The sequence below is a fragment of the Ursus americanus genome, chromosome X (assembly GCF_024610735.1).
Source record: "Ursus americanus isolate L20-20 chromosome X, mUrsAme1.1.p, whole genome shotgun sequence".
Classification (NCBI taxonomy): domain Eukaryota; kingdom Metazoa; phylum Chordata; class Mammalia; order Carnivora; family Ursidae; genus Ursus; species Ursus americanus.
In genome coordinates, this window is record NC_142164.1 from 39,027,381 (window position 1) to 39,043,573 (window position 16,193).

The following is a 16,193-nucleotide window of genomic DNA, read 5'->3' on the forward strand; positions in this document are numbered from 1 at the left end:
CGCTCTCCTCCTCACACACAGCGACACACATTTATAGATAAACAGAGACAAACAGAGTCATTCTCAGCCGCTCAGCCATGCAGAAATACACCTGCTCATACATGGTGACACGTACATATGCATGCAAATACACTCCCTCTCAACCCAGGCTTTCATAAAGAAATTTCTTTCCTTCTCTTATGTCAATAGTCATGCTGGTTCCGAAACAGTCAAATGCCCAGTGGTAGATAAGTTGAGAGGGTATCTGTCTTGGCAGACAGAAGTGGGTGTCGAGTGGGTGAGCAGACAAATGACTGGGAGAAGGTGGTGGCTGAGTGAGAATGGGTGGGTGGATGACAGAGTGACTGAGTGGGAAGAAGGGCAAGTAATCAACTCTGATAAGATTCTAGAATATCATATTTTCCAACCTTTTAACTCTCGTTGTGGGTTTCCTTTGAACACTCTCCAAGTCTCATATCTCCCTTCTCTTTGTCTAGCAATCTTTAGCTCTCTCTGTCTCAGCCTCTGTGTGTGTGTGTGAGAGAGAGAGAGAGAGAGAGAGAGAGTGTGTGTGTGTGCATGTGTGCGCACATGCACGCGCTTTACTTTCCCATAACAAAAAGCTTACTCTAGTGCCAGGTAATATTTTATAACAACAAGATCCCTGATATGTAAATGTAACTACATTTAAGAATTATTTGTAGTAATGAATTTGTGGAAATGTAATGAGAAAAAGAAAATGTGCTTGTTTATTGCTTTCAGGAAATTCCTCTATTCCCCCTGGTTTTCATCGGCTATATTTTTGGCAGGCTATGGGCATGGAAATGTGAAGACATCACTCTCAAAGAGAAGTATAATAATTGCATCTGATTTATACGGATGTCACCACAGGGTTAGGCAGTTGGAAAATCCAGCAATCCAAATGAACAGGCACTTAAAATTAAGGACAGGCCATACTTTTGCTAACACTCTGGTTTATAACATTATCAGTAGTCCACAGGAGATTTTTCTCTCAGACCTCTAAAGCAGTCACAATGGCAGGACAGATTTACATCTTACAAGACGGGAGCTGAAGCAAGCTATAGACGCTGGGGGCATACTGCCCGCAGGTGCGGTATAAAGATTCTGTTCGCTTGGATGTCTTGAGCACAGACTACGCGTGCAAGGCACTAAGGAGGATACTGAAGAAATCAAAGACATTGTGCCTGGCCTCAAAGAATTCATGGGATAGTTGGGGTGTGCTGGAGTGGGTCTTGTGGGGTTTTAGCTGGGGACTAAAGAATGGGTAGGAGTCCTAAGCAGGTCAAGAAAAGAGCACAGGTCAAAGTTAGGAGTCAGCAAAGAGAAGGAGGCTGGGCAGACAAAGGTAGCATGTCTGAGCATGATAGGGGGAAGACAGGTGGCAGCATGCGAACCAAGTCTTGCAGGACTTGGGATATCGAGTCCAGATCTGTCACCAATACAGAGCCACTGAAATTTGACCTCTTTTTATAAAGCCAACATTTATTAATGCAATAGTATCCATCTTTTCTAAGGGGAGAAAGTCGTGGGCTGATGAAAACTCTTAACACGTGAAGGATTTTTATAGAAACACGGCACATATCATGAGCTAAGGTTATTTATTGGGACTGGTAAGTGGAAAGAGAAGGGATGGAGGAAATAATGGCTTGGATAGGCCTTTCTACTGGAATAACTGCCATGAACAAAATTATTCTTTGCAATTGAAGAATTAATTTAACCACTAGTGGCCTTCTGAAGGACATGTAGTCGGAATGGACAACTAAATAAGGATAATAAACCGTAGTAAGTATCCCAAACCCTCTAAGCCAGCTTGAGCACGTGTTAAGAAGAGAGGCTGGCTTCTGGTTATTCTGGCCTTTCATCTTATAACATAACAGTGTGTTTATTCTTTCTTAAACAAATAAATACCAGAGACCACTAATCCCACTCAGGGAGGTTAGTACAAAAAGGGTAGTTAGAAAGGCCAACAGTGAAGCTCCGGAACCAAAAAGAACAAACACCATTTCATTGACTGGCCAGAATGTAAAACCCCTAGATGTATGTACTATCATCCTTCCCCTCCTGTAGGACTCCCATGCTCCTCTCCCGGCCAGAAGAGCATGCTCGAGGCCATCTCCCCCCACAGCTTCTGACAACCAGTTTTCTCCTTTCTCCTTGGGGAAGAATGTGGCAGATTAAGGGAATAATGCTAAATGCTTTTAAATTAAAATTAACCCAAAGAAGTGAGAATATGTGACACTAAAAGTCAGACCTGCTCTCTGCTTAATGTGGAGAACTAATAGCCTTTTACACTAGAAACCAAACCAAAGTGATCCCCACACACCAACACACATACACACACACACACACACACACACACAGCACCTCTCCCTCCCCAAAGTCCAAGATGTTCCAGACAACATAACAAACCACACGGTTGGGAATGATTCATATGTTTCCACTCTCGGTCCAAAAATGAGCAAAAAAAAAAAAGTTTCCACTTAATTTATAATCAGAATATTCTGCACATTTCCTAAAAAAATTAAAGGGGAACAATTCAAAAATCTGGACTTTCCTTCTCCAAAAATTACTGATTAGTTACAGACCAAAGTATCTTCTGGTAAAATATTTTTGTGCTCCATCCAACCCTGGAGACCAGGGCTATGGCTGCGTGGTGCCAAATATCTAATCAATCATCCAGTGTTTTCATGTTTTCGGATGTTTTCAGAAAGCTGGTGTTCTGCAGATACAGGCTTATTCTATCCAGTCTTTTGTTATCTCAATCGTACATATGGATACAGAGTTTTCTGTTTGGAGTATTTCTCAAGGCCAATGCCTTATTATAGTTCCACCACCTGCAAATATTTGGCAGACATTGCTCCATCCTCTGCATATCCCCCTCTTCCTGCAACCCCACCCCCATCTCTTGCCATTATGAAGCTGTAAGTTTACACAATATGTCCTTTCCTCGATGCTGTTAATCGTTTATCTGTGACCCACGAAATGTGCGACTGCCAGAGAATAAAGTTAAGTTTCGAATCACATTTCATGGGCAAAACTTAGGTCCAAAACCAAGCAGCAGCAGGCCACAGCCGAAACAGACTTAACGCGAGGTCTAGAAGCTGAGTTCCCGTTCCAGTTCTGTGCCTTTGACCAAATCACTTAACCTCTCAAAATCTTAGTTTATACCACATTACGGTGTAAGGCTTCCGCTCGACGAAATGCAAGGTCTAGCGTCTCAGGCGTCTAAGAACTGAAGTCAATGAGATCATTCCTCGCTGTAGTTTTAAAGTGAGTGAGAATATCACCTTGAGTGAAATCCACAGATAAACACTGCACTTTGCACAGATATGTAAATATTAGATATGAATAAAAACCAAAGAAGGCACAAACCATTGTCAGTGCGACTACTCTCAATATTGCTTGCAACAAATTACGGGAGGGGAAAATATATACTATTCGGAGTATGGCTACCTTCCCCAACCCTGTGAAATTTTTTAGATAAGTTACCACGACTTGTTCAGGGCATGGCAAGGGGAAAATCTCCACTTTCTTCTTGCCTTCCTTCATCCACTCCCTATTTGGGGGTGGTCATTTGTTAGTCATTTAAACATTTTATTTTCCTGGAATTTCTGCTAAATAGCTCCCTTCTTAAGAGCAGTCAAACCACACAGCGGGCAAGCAACGGGAATAAAACAATTTGCCGGAGCTGACATTTGTTAACATCAACATAAGGCAGTAGGGTTTTACAAAACAGGCACTCAGCCTTGCACATAAATATTATATGGCATGACAACTTCGGAAAACTCCATCCACGGAACACAAATGAAAGACTGGGAACTTCCAAGGCAGGGACTGCAACCAAGGGCTTCAGTCTGCAACCCACAAAAACAAACACAGGCACAAAATAGGATACTGGATTAAAGATTTATTGCCTTCGGTTTAAAGTTTTAGTTCAGACATTGGATTATCCCTCCTGACTTCGTGGTAAACTAAAGTTCCTTTTTTTCCCTCTTGTCTTTCGTTTCATTTTGTTTCGTTTTGGTTTTTTACGGCAAGCTTTGAATTAGCCCCACGTTAAGGGCTTGAGGGCAATTTGTAGCAAGCAGCCAATGCCAGGCCTTTGTTTCTTTAGCGTACCGGGCGGGCAAACACAGAGGCTACTGTCCTCCACACCGATCTCTCACCTACGTGTAGATACACTCAGACACCTCCACCCACACCTCCACAGGGACACGCCCAACCTTCCCATTGCTCTCCCCACACGCATGCGTTATCAGCACATATGCTAATTATAGTACACCTACACAGGTACTCACACACTTAAAAGAAGAGGTGGAAAGATCATGACAAAGATATGTAGTGTGCAGTGTGTCACTGACAGAGGAGAGAGGGAGTTGTTTCCCTGGACGGGCTACTGGTGTGGCACGCGGGGCCAGGGGCTTAACTCATCCAGAACTGGCCAGAGGTGAAGGGATACAAGCAGTTTTACTCAACCGACGAAAACAGGTTCCAGTGAGAGCTTGCGAGTGGGCAGGCTATTCCTCGCGAGAACAACTTGGGCGTTAATGGACGCGTCACATAGGAAAAGTGGACCTAGCCCTGTTAGGGAACTCGCTAACCGTACGGCGGTGTATAAAAGAGACCAAGCTGTGTAAGGGATATTTCCCAGATCCCTTACCTTGAGTTTCTCAAATCGGTCATTCAGGGACGCGACCTGATGGTCTCGGTGACGTCCCACCAGTTTGCATAAGGCACAGATCAATTGGTCATCGGATACACAATACATGTTCACTTTCTCATTCTCATGGTCCAGGCAGGTGATCCCTCGAAGATGTGTGTCTGGCACTGGTTCCACCAGGCGGTGGCTGGTGAAAGGTTTCTTGTTGGGGTGTGTGGCCCGCAGGCAACGGTCACAGTAGGAGACCTCACAGGTGATGCACGTTTTCACTGCATCCCTTGGCGGGTCCTGCTCACAGAACTGGCAAGCAATTCGTTCACTAGACATGGCCGTGCTGGGCCTGTAAGTCCTCTCCCGGCGGCTCTCGCTTGGGGAATTGGGCCCACTGACTGAAGCCTTCTGGAAGCGATCGATAATGTTCTGCAGAGTCACATTCCTCTTGAGGCCGTCCAGGCCCCGGTGGTTCAGCGAGATAACATACCGGCACGTAGGACACTGGAAAGCGGTAATGGGTTCAATGGACTCGCCAGAGCTGCAGCTCGAGACCAGAATGCGGTGGGCGCAGCTGAAGCAGAGGCTGTGGGCACAAGGGAGCAGAAGCGGGTCTTCGAACAACTCCAGGCAGATTGGACAGGTCAATTCGGACTCCAGTGTTTCCATCTTTAGTGAAAATAATCCTGCTGGGGCATTAAGAACCACAGAGGCTGGGCTTTCACCTGCAAGGAATACAAAGTGAGAGTCACTGAGGACGTGGCGTGGTGGCACACTAACCAGCGGAGGCCCTGCATGCTAGATTCCCCGGCGATGCTGGAACAGTCGGAAAGCCATCTGGGAATTCACCAAAAAGCCTCCCCACCCCACCCCACCCCCGGCTTCAAACCTCGTTTTCGACAAATGCCCGAGTGTGTGTTCCCGTGTTAATAAATAGAATCACGTGGCCACCTCTGAATCCTGCTTTACTGGCTCACATTACTATTCCAGCTCACGAGAGCAGCGCGGGGCAGTCCCTCACGTATTATCCGCTGACGTCTCTGGTCCTGGACCATGAGGAGCCTGAGGCCCTGTGAAATTCTCCCTCTCCATTCGCCACTATTCTGTATTTTACTTCAAGGTAAAATACAGGGGCTGTGCCTATTCCACATCCACTGGAAGGAAAATAAGGCCATATTTCAAGCTAACTCTCTACTTCTTGATACGATTTCATTTCTGAAAGCCTGTGCAAAAAAAAAAAAAAAAAAAAAGAGAGAGAGAGAGAGAGAGGGCTTTGGAAAAAATGGACTTCTCAGCATAGAAGAAGTTCTTCAGAGTGTGAACCTTAATTGTTTCCTGTTACCACTCGTGGAAATTCCTGTTCTATCCCATTTCTAGTAAGCCGAGTTACTAGAGACAAACGGTGCTAGCTTTCACTTCCTTCCCTCATCTGCAGCAAGCTCTTCAACTCGTCAAGCTCAATGAGAAGGGACTATGACTTTTCAACTTACTCAGCCATAATTGCTCATCAATAATGGAGACGTATTACCTTATAGTTTCAGCTGAGTTTTATTATTACACACCCACTGAATTAGCACAAGCCTGCTATGAAGCGCACCTCCCCGTGTGTCTTTTCATACTTCCTAAAACAGAACAGGATACAAACCAGCACCCGGCTACAAATTAGCAAGGCAAGGGGCCAGAAATTTCCAGATCAGGTAACTTTCATTTTGGCAGGTGCATCAGAGAGTAAAAGAAGTCACCCAATTAACATGAAACTAACCTCTTGGTCAATCTGTCTCTTCTCTCACAGACATCTCTGAGCTGAACATGATAGATATTGCGATGCGTCTTCCGTTAATTAAAATCAAAACACATAAATGTTCTAAGCTAGCCCTAACTGAGGAAAAATATGTCTTATTGACAGAAAATGTTACTCCTATTTATAGAAAAGAGAAAACCGTCTTTGGCTTTTACTTTGTTCACCAGCTCACTACCATTGGAGACCCTCACCAAGGCTTGAAATTTCTATTTGGCCACTGAGTAAGTAAAACAGACGCATCCCTAAAAGCTATTTCTTTTTTTTTATAATAATATTTTTTTATTACATTACGTTAGTCACCATACAGTACACCCCTGGTTTTTGATGTAAAGTTCGATGATTCATTAGTTGCGTATAACACCCAGTGCACCATGCAATACGTGCCCTCCTTACTATCCATCACCAGCCTATCCCATTCCCCCACCCCCCTCCCCTCTGAAGCCTAAAAGCTATTTCTAAATCAAACCTTTAAGTGCACTAAACAAACTAGCTATTTAATGGAAATCTATAGGAAACTGGGCTGTAAAATGAAGAGTCTTTTTGTAAAACAGCCACTCTCCATTTGGTAAGTTCAGATGTTTGTATGACCACTTTTTTAAGATGTGAGACACGTGGTTATTCTTAGTTTACGATCTACAAGTGCTTCAAAATTATTGGCTGGCAATATGTGGCTTATAATATCTATCAGCATTCACCTATAGAGATGACAAAGTAAAACAATTATAATGTGCATATATCACGGAATCTTAAAACTTGGAAGAGACTCTAGGTAGAGATGATGGATTCCAACTTTTGCTCCAAGCAGGAATATACCCTTTGATAGCTCCACTGCTCAAATTCAACATATACGCAAATGAACTTATTATTCACCCCTCTCCTCCCACCCCCCGCCCCGTCCCCACCACAAAAACCCCAAACACCTGCTCTTCTTCCAGCTTTCCCTACCTGGTGAATATCACTATCCAAGCCTACAAACCTAGGAGTTCGCTCATTTACATGTTTATCGCCACAGCCACTGGTGGCTTCCAGAACATTGTTTTATTTCATTTACATATCTGTGTCTCCAGCTAACTCTCCCTACTCCTTGAGGGTATCAACTATTTCACATTTTTATTCATAGCATGGTGCCTCCTACATACCTAGGTATTCAGTAATTGTTAAATAAAGGATCCCTTCAAGCAGAAGTCAGAAGAAGGGACCTAGCATTTGTTGAGCACCTCCTGTATTCTGAGTACTGTTTAGCACTTTACACACATTACTTCTTTCAGTTCTGTCAAGAAGCCTGCGAGGAAGGAACTACCATACCCATATTACAGTTAGGAAAGTGGGGCTCAGCACTGCTAAGTAAATCAAGCAGGAACATACAAACCCAGGTCACTGGGTCAGTCTGATGCCAGCGCCTGTCCTCTTTCCCCTACACCTTTATTTCAAACATCTCACCTCCTTCACTAAAGTTTATCTTGACTATCTGCAAGAGGGCTTCTAAACAGCATGTTTCCGCTTCTATTTTTGTCTCTTTGCATCCCCGAGTTTCGCTGAAGCTGCCTCTCATTCCGAGTCCCTTCCAGAATCATATCTTTTTCTTCTAGGCCCACCTCCACCTCACACTGCATTTCTATTACTATCTCTTCCAGAACTGCAAGTCTGCATTCTTCAATGTCTGTGTCGGGAGCTACTGGGGAGAGCTGAGTAAGGCCTCCTTCCAAAATGACAGTTGGTCAGGAGCATTGTTGAAAGACCTCTATGTGTTTAAACCTATTGAAAAACAATTAAAGTATTTGTGGTACTCTTCTAAATCTTAGGAGGGTGCCATACTAATCCTTCCGTACAAGAGGAAAACCTCTCCGAGTTTCCCTGAAACCGTAAATATTGTTCTCGAGTAAGGGGGACACTTGAACCTCACTATGAAATTAAGCCTGGGGAAGTTTGCTATGGGTCCGCATTGCCTCGAATAAGGTCAAGATAGAACTTTTAACCAGGGATTTCTGAACCTCCTAGAACTGTCTGAAGAATGGTGTGTGTTTGTTATATAAGCATTCTCGTGGGGAGAGGGTTGTCCACAGCATTCAAAATGTTCTCAAAACAGTCCTTGACAGAAAAAAGTCAACATGAGTGCTCTGAAATAATCCACCTTAACTGATTTCAGCTCTATAAAGAATAATATAAGATGGTTCCAATCTGTTGCTTATGGTAAGTAAATTTTCTATACTGTTTCTATTCTGTTCTGTTTCATCATCATCTAGCAACTGCTGTAACCGAGACTGGGGAACTGAATATTTTTTTCAACTTCTTCAAACATCTGTTCATCTCATCTCTCATTTATGAGGCCACCTTCTTCTGATCACTCCTAATATTTCAGCATCCTTTCAACTACTACCCATTTTCACTACCTCCCCGATTACCTAAGCACCCTTCCCCTTAAAATTTATCTGGCATGTACTATGTGCCAGGCACTAAATAATACCCTTTACATGTATTATCTCATTTAATTTTCACAATGACCCTCTAAAAGGTAGGCAGTGTTATTACCAAAAAAAAAAAAAAAAAAAAGGAATTTGTCCCAAATCACATTTATTTGCAAGTAGCAGAACTAAGATTCAAACCCAGAATAAGACTGAGAGTCTAGGAATAAACTGATAAACTCATATGTGTATGGGCAAGTAACTTTTGACAAAGATTTCAAGTCCACTCAGTGAGGAAAGAATAATCTTTTCAACAAATGGTATTAGGACAACTGCATATCCACATGCCAAAAAAAAAAAAAAAAAAGGTGATGAAGTTAGAGCCCTACCTCACACCACATACAAAAATTATCTCAAAATAAATCAACAACCTAAATGAAAGTGCAGAAACTATAAAATCTTGGAAGGAAACATAGGTATACATCTTTGTGAACTTAAATTAGGCAAGGGTTTCTTACATTACACCAAATGCTCAAGCAACCAAAGGAAAAATAAATAGATAAACTGGACTTTATCAAAATTTAGAATGTCTGTGTTACAAATGACAACATCAAGAAAGTGAAAAGACAACTCACAGAATGGGAAAAAACATTTGCAAGTCACACATGTGATAGGAGTCTAGTATCTAGAAATAAACAGAACTCTTAAAACTCCACAATTAAAAGGCCAAAAAAAGTGGGCAAAGGATCTGAACAGACATCTCTCTAAAGATGACAAAGGATCAGTAAGCATATGAAAAGATACTCAATATCATTAGCCATTAGGGAAACGCAAATCAAAAGCACACTGAAATACCACTTTGTACTCACTGGGATGGCTGTATTACTACTTCACGCCCACTAGGATGACTGCAATTTTAAAAAACAGCAAATGTCATCCAGGATTTGGAAAAACTGGAATCCTTCTACATTGCTGGTGGGAATGTAAAATGGTGCATCTGCTTTAGGAAATAGTTTGGCAATTCCTCAGATGGTTAAATGTGGAGTTAGCATACGATCCAGAAGAACTGAAGATGTGCTCACTCAAAAACTTGTACACAGATGTTCCGAGCAGCGTCATTCGTAAGAGCCAGATGGTACACGTAACCTCAATGCCCATCAACTGATGAATGGACAAACAAATACGCTACATCCGTACAACAGAATATTATCCACCAAGAGAAAGTAATAAAGCACTGAGCCATACCACCACATACATGGATGAGCTTTGAAAGCATTATGCTAAGTGCAAGAAGCCAGTCACAGAAGGCCAAAAATTATATGATTCTCTTTACATGAAATGCCCACAATAGGCAAATCCATAAGAACAGAAAGTAGATTACTGGCTGCCAAGGGCTGGGGGGTAGGGAAGGGGGTGACTGCTAATGGGTAGAGTTTCTTTTGGGGATGATGAAGGAAATGTTCAGGAATTAGTGGTGATTGTTGCACAACTTTGTGAAAATACTAAAATCCACTGAATTGTACACTTTAAAATGGTGAACATTATGATACATGAATTACTGAATTAAAAAAAAAAGATTCAAACCCAGGTCTGACCCTGGAGTGTAAACATTTCACCACTATACTATACTGCCATCTATGTACCTATGTAGTCATTATAAACCCTGCTGGGTTACTTCTTCCGATTGTTTTTCTAGGTCACTGATTCCCAGTCCAGGTTTTGCAACACCCTGGAACACCTCTAATGATCAATGGTTGGCAGAAAGTTCTCAGCTCCCAATTTGTATTCATTTCAAAACCACAAGGGGCCCCTGGGTGGCTCAGTCATTTGGGCGTCTGACTCTAGGTTGCAGCTCAGGTCATGATCTCAGGGTCCTGGGATCAAGCCCCCGGTCGGGCTCCGCACTCAGTGCGGAGTCTGCTTGGGATTCTCTCTCTCCCTCTCCCTCTGCCCCTTCCCTCTCTCTCTCTCTCCCTCTCTCTCTCTCTTTCTAAATAAATAAGTAAAATCTTTAAAAGTAAAATAAAATAAAACCCACAGGACTCCTAAAAAAATACTTGGCTCTTATATCACAAAATTCTTTTGGGAAGGACAGAGGGAAGCAGTATGACAAAAATGAAACAACGGCAAAGTGTTGCAACTTCCAAAAGTCTGTGAATCCCTGATCTCTGCAGAATTAGAGTGCTGAAGATAAAGACACGATGTGAACCTGATAGAGTGCCACCCGATAACAGGTAATCAGGAAGCTTTTGCCAGAAAACACAATGGTTCATCACAAAAATGCACTGATGAAATGCCTGGGAGGGCAGACCAATTGCCATGTTAAGAAACAAATGCCCGCATCCGCAGACACTGATTTGTCCCCTTCTGTGTCGTTTAGTTATGTTTACGTATTTGCCCTTCCTTGATTTTACAACTGTTTCTGCCTGCCTAATCTTCGCCCTGCACTCCCTTCAGGCTGAGACCCCTGAAAGACAGAGGTCGATGAGACAAAACGATAAGAAGGTGTCATGAGGCCGTGTGAGTAAGTGGAAATACAAAAGAGGAGCTTCTGTGCAGGTGGTTAAGATGAAAATAATGCATTCTACACCTACAAAATGAAAGATTGATTTCGGCATTGCCCTCCAAATCCGGCATGCCGTTAACTCCGATCACGGAGGGAAGCTGTGATCTGCACTTGGCAGAATTCTATTATTTCAAATGTTATTTGAACATAATGAAATGCCCCCATGTTTTGGCAGTTTAGAGTCCGTCTAGTTTTCATCTCCTAGGTCTGCAGAGCGTGGCCCTGGGCTCTCACTGCCTCCCTGAGGAGCCATGGTTCCCCGCCCCCCCCCAGCCCTTCTTCACAGGAAAACCGAGAGTGTGAAACCAAGCCTGACCTCTGAGCTGTAGAATGAGAATTGAGCTGAGCTGCAGGACTTGTTTTAAAAACAAATTAATGGAAAATAAACATTCTTCAGGATATTAACATGAATGTCCCTTGAGTTTTTCCTTAAAACACTACAAACCCATCTCCCTGCCTTGGGGGATGAGAGAATGAGTCCCGACTTCGTCTGATGTTTCCCTAACTGTAAAATGTCGTGCAAGTTGAATCACCAGACAATCTCTTTAAGATGCTTTCCAGCTCTGATGTCCGGTTATTACAGAGCTCTTGCTCTCTGTTCCCACATAGGAAAGACACGGTGGCTTTATTGAAAACTAGCTCCTCAAAACACAAATCTTATTTATTGGTGTGACTCGAAAGGCTGACCAGCGAAGGGCAGCATCATGAAAGGAACAAAATGCATTACTTTGCCTTGGCTAAGCCAAGATGCTGAAGGACAGTGGCTGGTTTTGCCTGTTGTAACTCGAGGAAGATCTAATGGGTGTTCCTTGAGGACAACAAAGGGGGAGAGGAGTCCCAGGGGAGTAGAAACTAACGAGAACACCTTTTGGAGCTGAAAAGGAAGACAACCAAATCCTGGAATGCTCTTAGTAGGAAAGGACCCCTTGAAGCTGGGGCGGTGCGGGGGGGGGGGGATCATTTGGGAACACAAAAGGCAACCAATGCATAGAATTCTCACCCTAAAAGGACCCGGACTAAAAATAGAAACCCGGGGGCGGGGAAGAGGTGAGGTGGTCACTAAGCATAACTAATAATAATAGCCATCTTACATCTGTGTACCGCATGATAGTTTCAAAATGGTTCCAAAGCCATTATCTCATTTGATCCTCAAAACAGAGCCTGGTTATAGTCCTGGCTCTAAGCTGAATTAGCTGAGTGAGCCTAGGTAAGACATTTAAAGTGTCGGGGCCACGGCCTCCTCATCTGTGGGTTGAAAAATACCAGCCCTACCCCACTCATGGGCTCTTATGAGGATCACACGAGGATACAACCAAATTATTAACTTGCTTTACAAACAGGGAGAGATTCGCATCATACATTCACAGACAGACAGACACAAAGCAAGTTATTGAGGAAAGCAGCAAATGTTTGGAAATTCGTCCCAAACACACGGTTGGCGTGACAGAGAACAGTCACACTTCCCCGCAAGTTTTCTGGAGGACCATGTGTCTGACTGTGGTATTTCTTATGCTCATATGTCTCCCCTGTTAGACTGGAGTACCCCCAAGGGAAGAACCGCCTAGCTTCTTTTCAGCTTTTATCGTGCACGGGGAAAGCTCGGGACTGGAGGTTGTTGACCGACTGACAGAGAGCACCGGAGCCAGCTCCTGTCTAAAAGATCATTAAAGCCTACTTAATATTTTATAGCCTGTGGATTTAACAATGTTTTCTTTACAATAATTAGCTCCTAAAGCCAACCATTGGCCATTTTATATCATAGAGTCACCATGAACATTACAATGAATATCACAATAGCAGAACTAAAAGTCCTACGTTTGCTACAGAGGCAAAAGATTAATCTCAGGAACCAAGAGAAGGATTTGCCAAGGTAACCCAGGATAATTGACAGGAACCCTAAGCGCAATTCATAACACCTTTACCTTCGTGCAGAACACAACGGCAGTCGCAAGGTTGAACAAATGGAGAGCCAACTTAATCGACCTCATGCTACCAGTCCAGCTTTCCATCTGTTCTAGGACTGCTTTTCCCAAGCTCTCTCACCCACGGCAATGTTTGTAAATGTTTAAATGTTCAGGGACACACCTGGATGGGCAGCCCTCTCCACTCCTACAGAATAAAACTGGCAATGTATGTATATAGGGCATAATGTTGAATGTTAGGCTGAGAGCACCCCAAGTTCAGGTCAGAGACAAGGGACAGAGAACAGAAGCCTATTTGAAATCAAGCTTCTACTCCCTGGGGAATCACATGGATCCTAGCAACACTGAACAAAGGGCTATAGACAAAGCGATTCAGGATTCTGGACCGTAAACCATTTTTCTATCTCTGGGCTGTATACATTCACGCACATCACCGTCCTACATCAGCACTGTCTCCCAGGCCCATACATTATGCTCCTAACCGGGCAAACTGTGCATACGAGGATTTTCGGTTTCAGGAGGATTTGAGTTTACGTAATGAGTTTGTTATCAGATCGTTTGGTCTCTGTGAGAGAAAAGATCCAAAGACTGGGGACTCTGCTCGTCAACCAGAGGAGTCTGACCTGTAGGAAAGAGGCTGAGAAAAAAGCCCAAGGTCAAGCAGTCAGAGCTCTGCAGGGAGACAAGAACCCAAGTAGGACAAGTCTTACTAATGATGCTTTGCTCACCCACTTAGACTGAACCAACACCCCAGTGTGCACTCGGGTAAACCCCACGTGGAGAAGGGAGTGGTGGGGTGTAGGAACATTGCTCAAAACCCCTCCACCACCCACACCGTAACCCATCTCGTAGTCTGAGCAGCTCATGGGGTTTCTAAGGGCAATGCAGGAGCTGGGAGATTGGCTATCGAAAAGACGAAGTCTGCCTACGGTCATGGAGAAGGGGCAGATGGAAAAAGAAAACCAATAGGAAAAGCCACCAACCTCTGGGGCCCAGGGAAGACTCCAAGCAGAGTTTTAATTCATGGGAACAGAGAGAAAAACATTATCGATCCTTGGAAGAGAGGGGAAATGAAAAGGGGACCAGCAAGCGGTCTGCACAGGGGGATAACTGGAGGTGGAATTTCTTGTCTCAACACCACTCATTCGGTCTTCTCACTTGTTAGCATGATCCAATACACCAGCTGAGAAACACTTTTCTAGTCTCTGCTCTACACTGCTCGGTGATAAACACAGTGTTTTTTGAGAGACCTGAAATACAGAGATTACTGTAATACCACCTGGGTGCCAAGGTTGCAGTCATCAAAAAGTGGACAATGGGCAACTCTCCTGAACTGTTGTGCATCCAGGATCGACACGTTCCACGTCCTATTTTGATGATGCGACGCTCTAAGTCAAGACCGCCAGCTTAAGTAAGGAGGCGTTTCACAAACACAGTGCCTTGTTCTCCCCTTTGCACGGAAGACCAAAAAAACAAAAACAAAACCACTAAATGGAAATGGAGCATCCCCTGGCCTCCACAAGCAGCAGAGTCACATGGCCTAACAGCTAGGGAGTTCCCAAGATCCATAAAGACTGGATGACAGACACACAAGAGGCCAAGCAGGTGCCCCTGGAAACAGCCATTCAGGACACATTCTGTGCCTCAGCCCTGCCCTCACCTCTTGGTTAGGGCTCTGTGTCCCTGTTGGGAAAGAGGGAACCTGAGTGCGACGAGGACATTCTCTCCTCTTCACCAAGCCAGTGAGGTTTGCTGAGTGGTAAAGACCTACCCCTTCTGCAGTTTCCTTCTCAACTGTCATGGCGTCAGCAGGTTTTATGGGAGGCGGGATGAGGGAACAGACGGGCGCACTACCCAGAGCAATTTTTGGATGCAATTATGAGACTCCACTGGCACTGCCTTAGGATCTGCAAGTTGGAGCAAGTTGCCCGGCACTTAGAGGAGGGATTAACTAAACCAACTTCATCTAAATCAATTTGCACTGTTCAGATGCTATATTCATGAAGCAACCAAGTCACCCTGATTTGTGGCAGTGCTTCCCAGGGGTGGCCTTGCAAGGTGGAACATGCTAGATGAGAAGTCCAGTGGTCATGAAAGAGGGAGGGAAACAATCGCCCCTTCATGTGTCTAGCCTCTCCCCCTGCCTTGCTCCTTCCTGTCCTACTCCTGGAGCTGCAAGTAAGGAAGTAGGCCTCAAACAAGCAGGAGGCCAAAATGCTAGGCCAAGACCGGGACCTCAGCCCAGTCAGCAGAGAACTCTGCACCTTGTAGGTGCTTAATAAATATTGTTGACTCACCGCTGCTAGATGGTAATCATGCTTATATTGCCATGCCTAAAATTATTTATGCCACTTTTCAGTAGAAATTAACTAACTGCCCCCATATAGGCTAAAAATGGGTGAGGTTATGTTTTCAAATGAGTCTGACTCAGACTGTTAGGTTGGAGTACATTAGATATGATTCAAGCCTCGACTTAAAATAATCACCATTACTCTGCATGCCTAATTTTATGCATGTTTTCATTCAGTTGTACATGCATTAGGAACAACAACAACAAAAGGAGTCCTGAGTACCTGATAGATTTGGCTCCCAGGGGGGCTAACAATGGCAAGTTAAGGTTGCCAGTAAACTAGGGTTCCTCCTTACACCCAATCTATTATCCCAATAAAAGGTAAATGAAGTACTTCATTTGAAAAGCATAATGCTGAGGGTTTATAGAACCCTTTCATCTTCAAAGGACCAAGCCGAGACTCACAATACCCAGTACACAATATTATGCCTTTTACACAAGTGCATCGACTATGAAAGAAAGGTCATAGGAACGTCCTAAGGCCATAAAGCCAATGTAACA

At 43.8% G+C, this 16,193-nt stretch overlaps 1 protein-coding gene across 4 annotated transcripts in view; it reads right to left on the minus strand.

The window, feature by feature from the left end:
* Window positions 1-16,193, minus strand: part of MID2 (midline 2) — a 92,146-nt gene that overhangs the window by 73,662 nt on the left and 2,291 nt on the right. For all 4 annotated transcript variants that reach the window (XM_087860057.1, XM_087860058.1, XM_087860056.1 and 1 more), the window contains exon 2: window positions 4,661-5,376. In XM_087860057.1, the coding sequence (XP_087716183.1) occupies window positions 4,661-5,320 (660 nt within the window). In that variant the 5' untranslated portion in view covers window positions 5,321-5,376. The remainder of the gene's footprint in view (window positions 1-4,660; window positions 5,377-16,193) is intronic.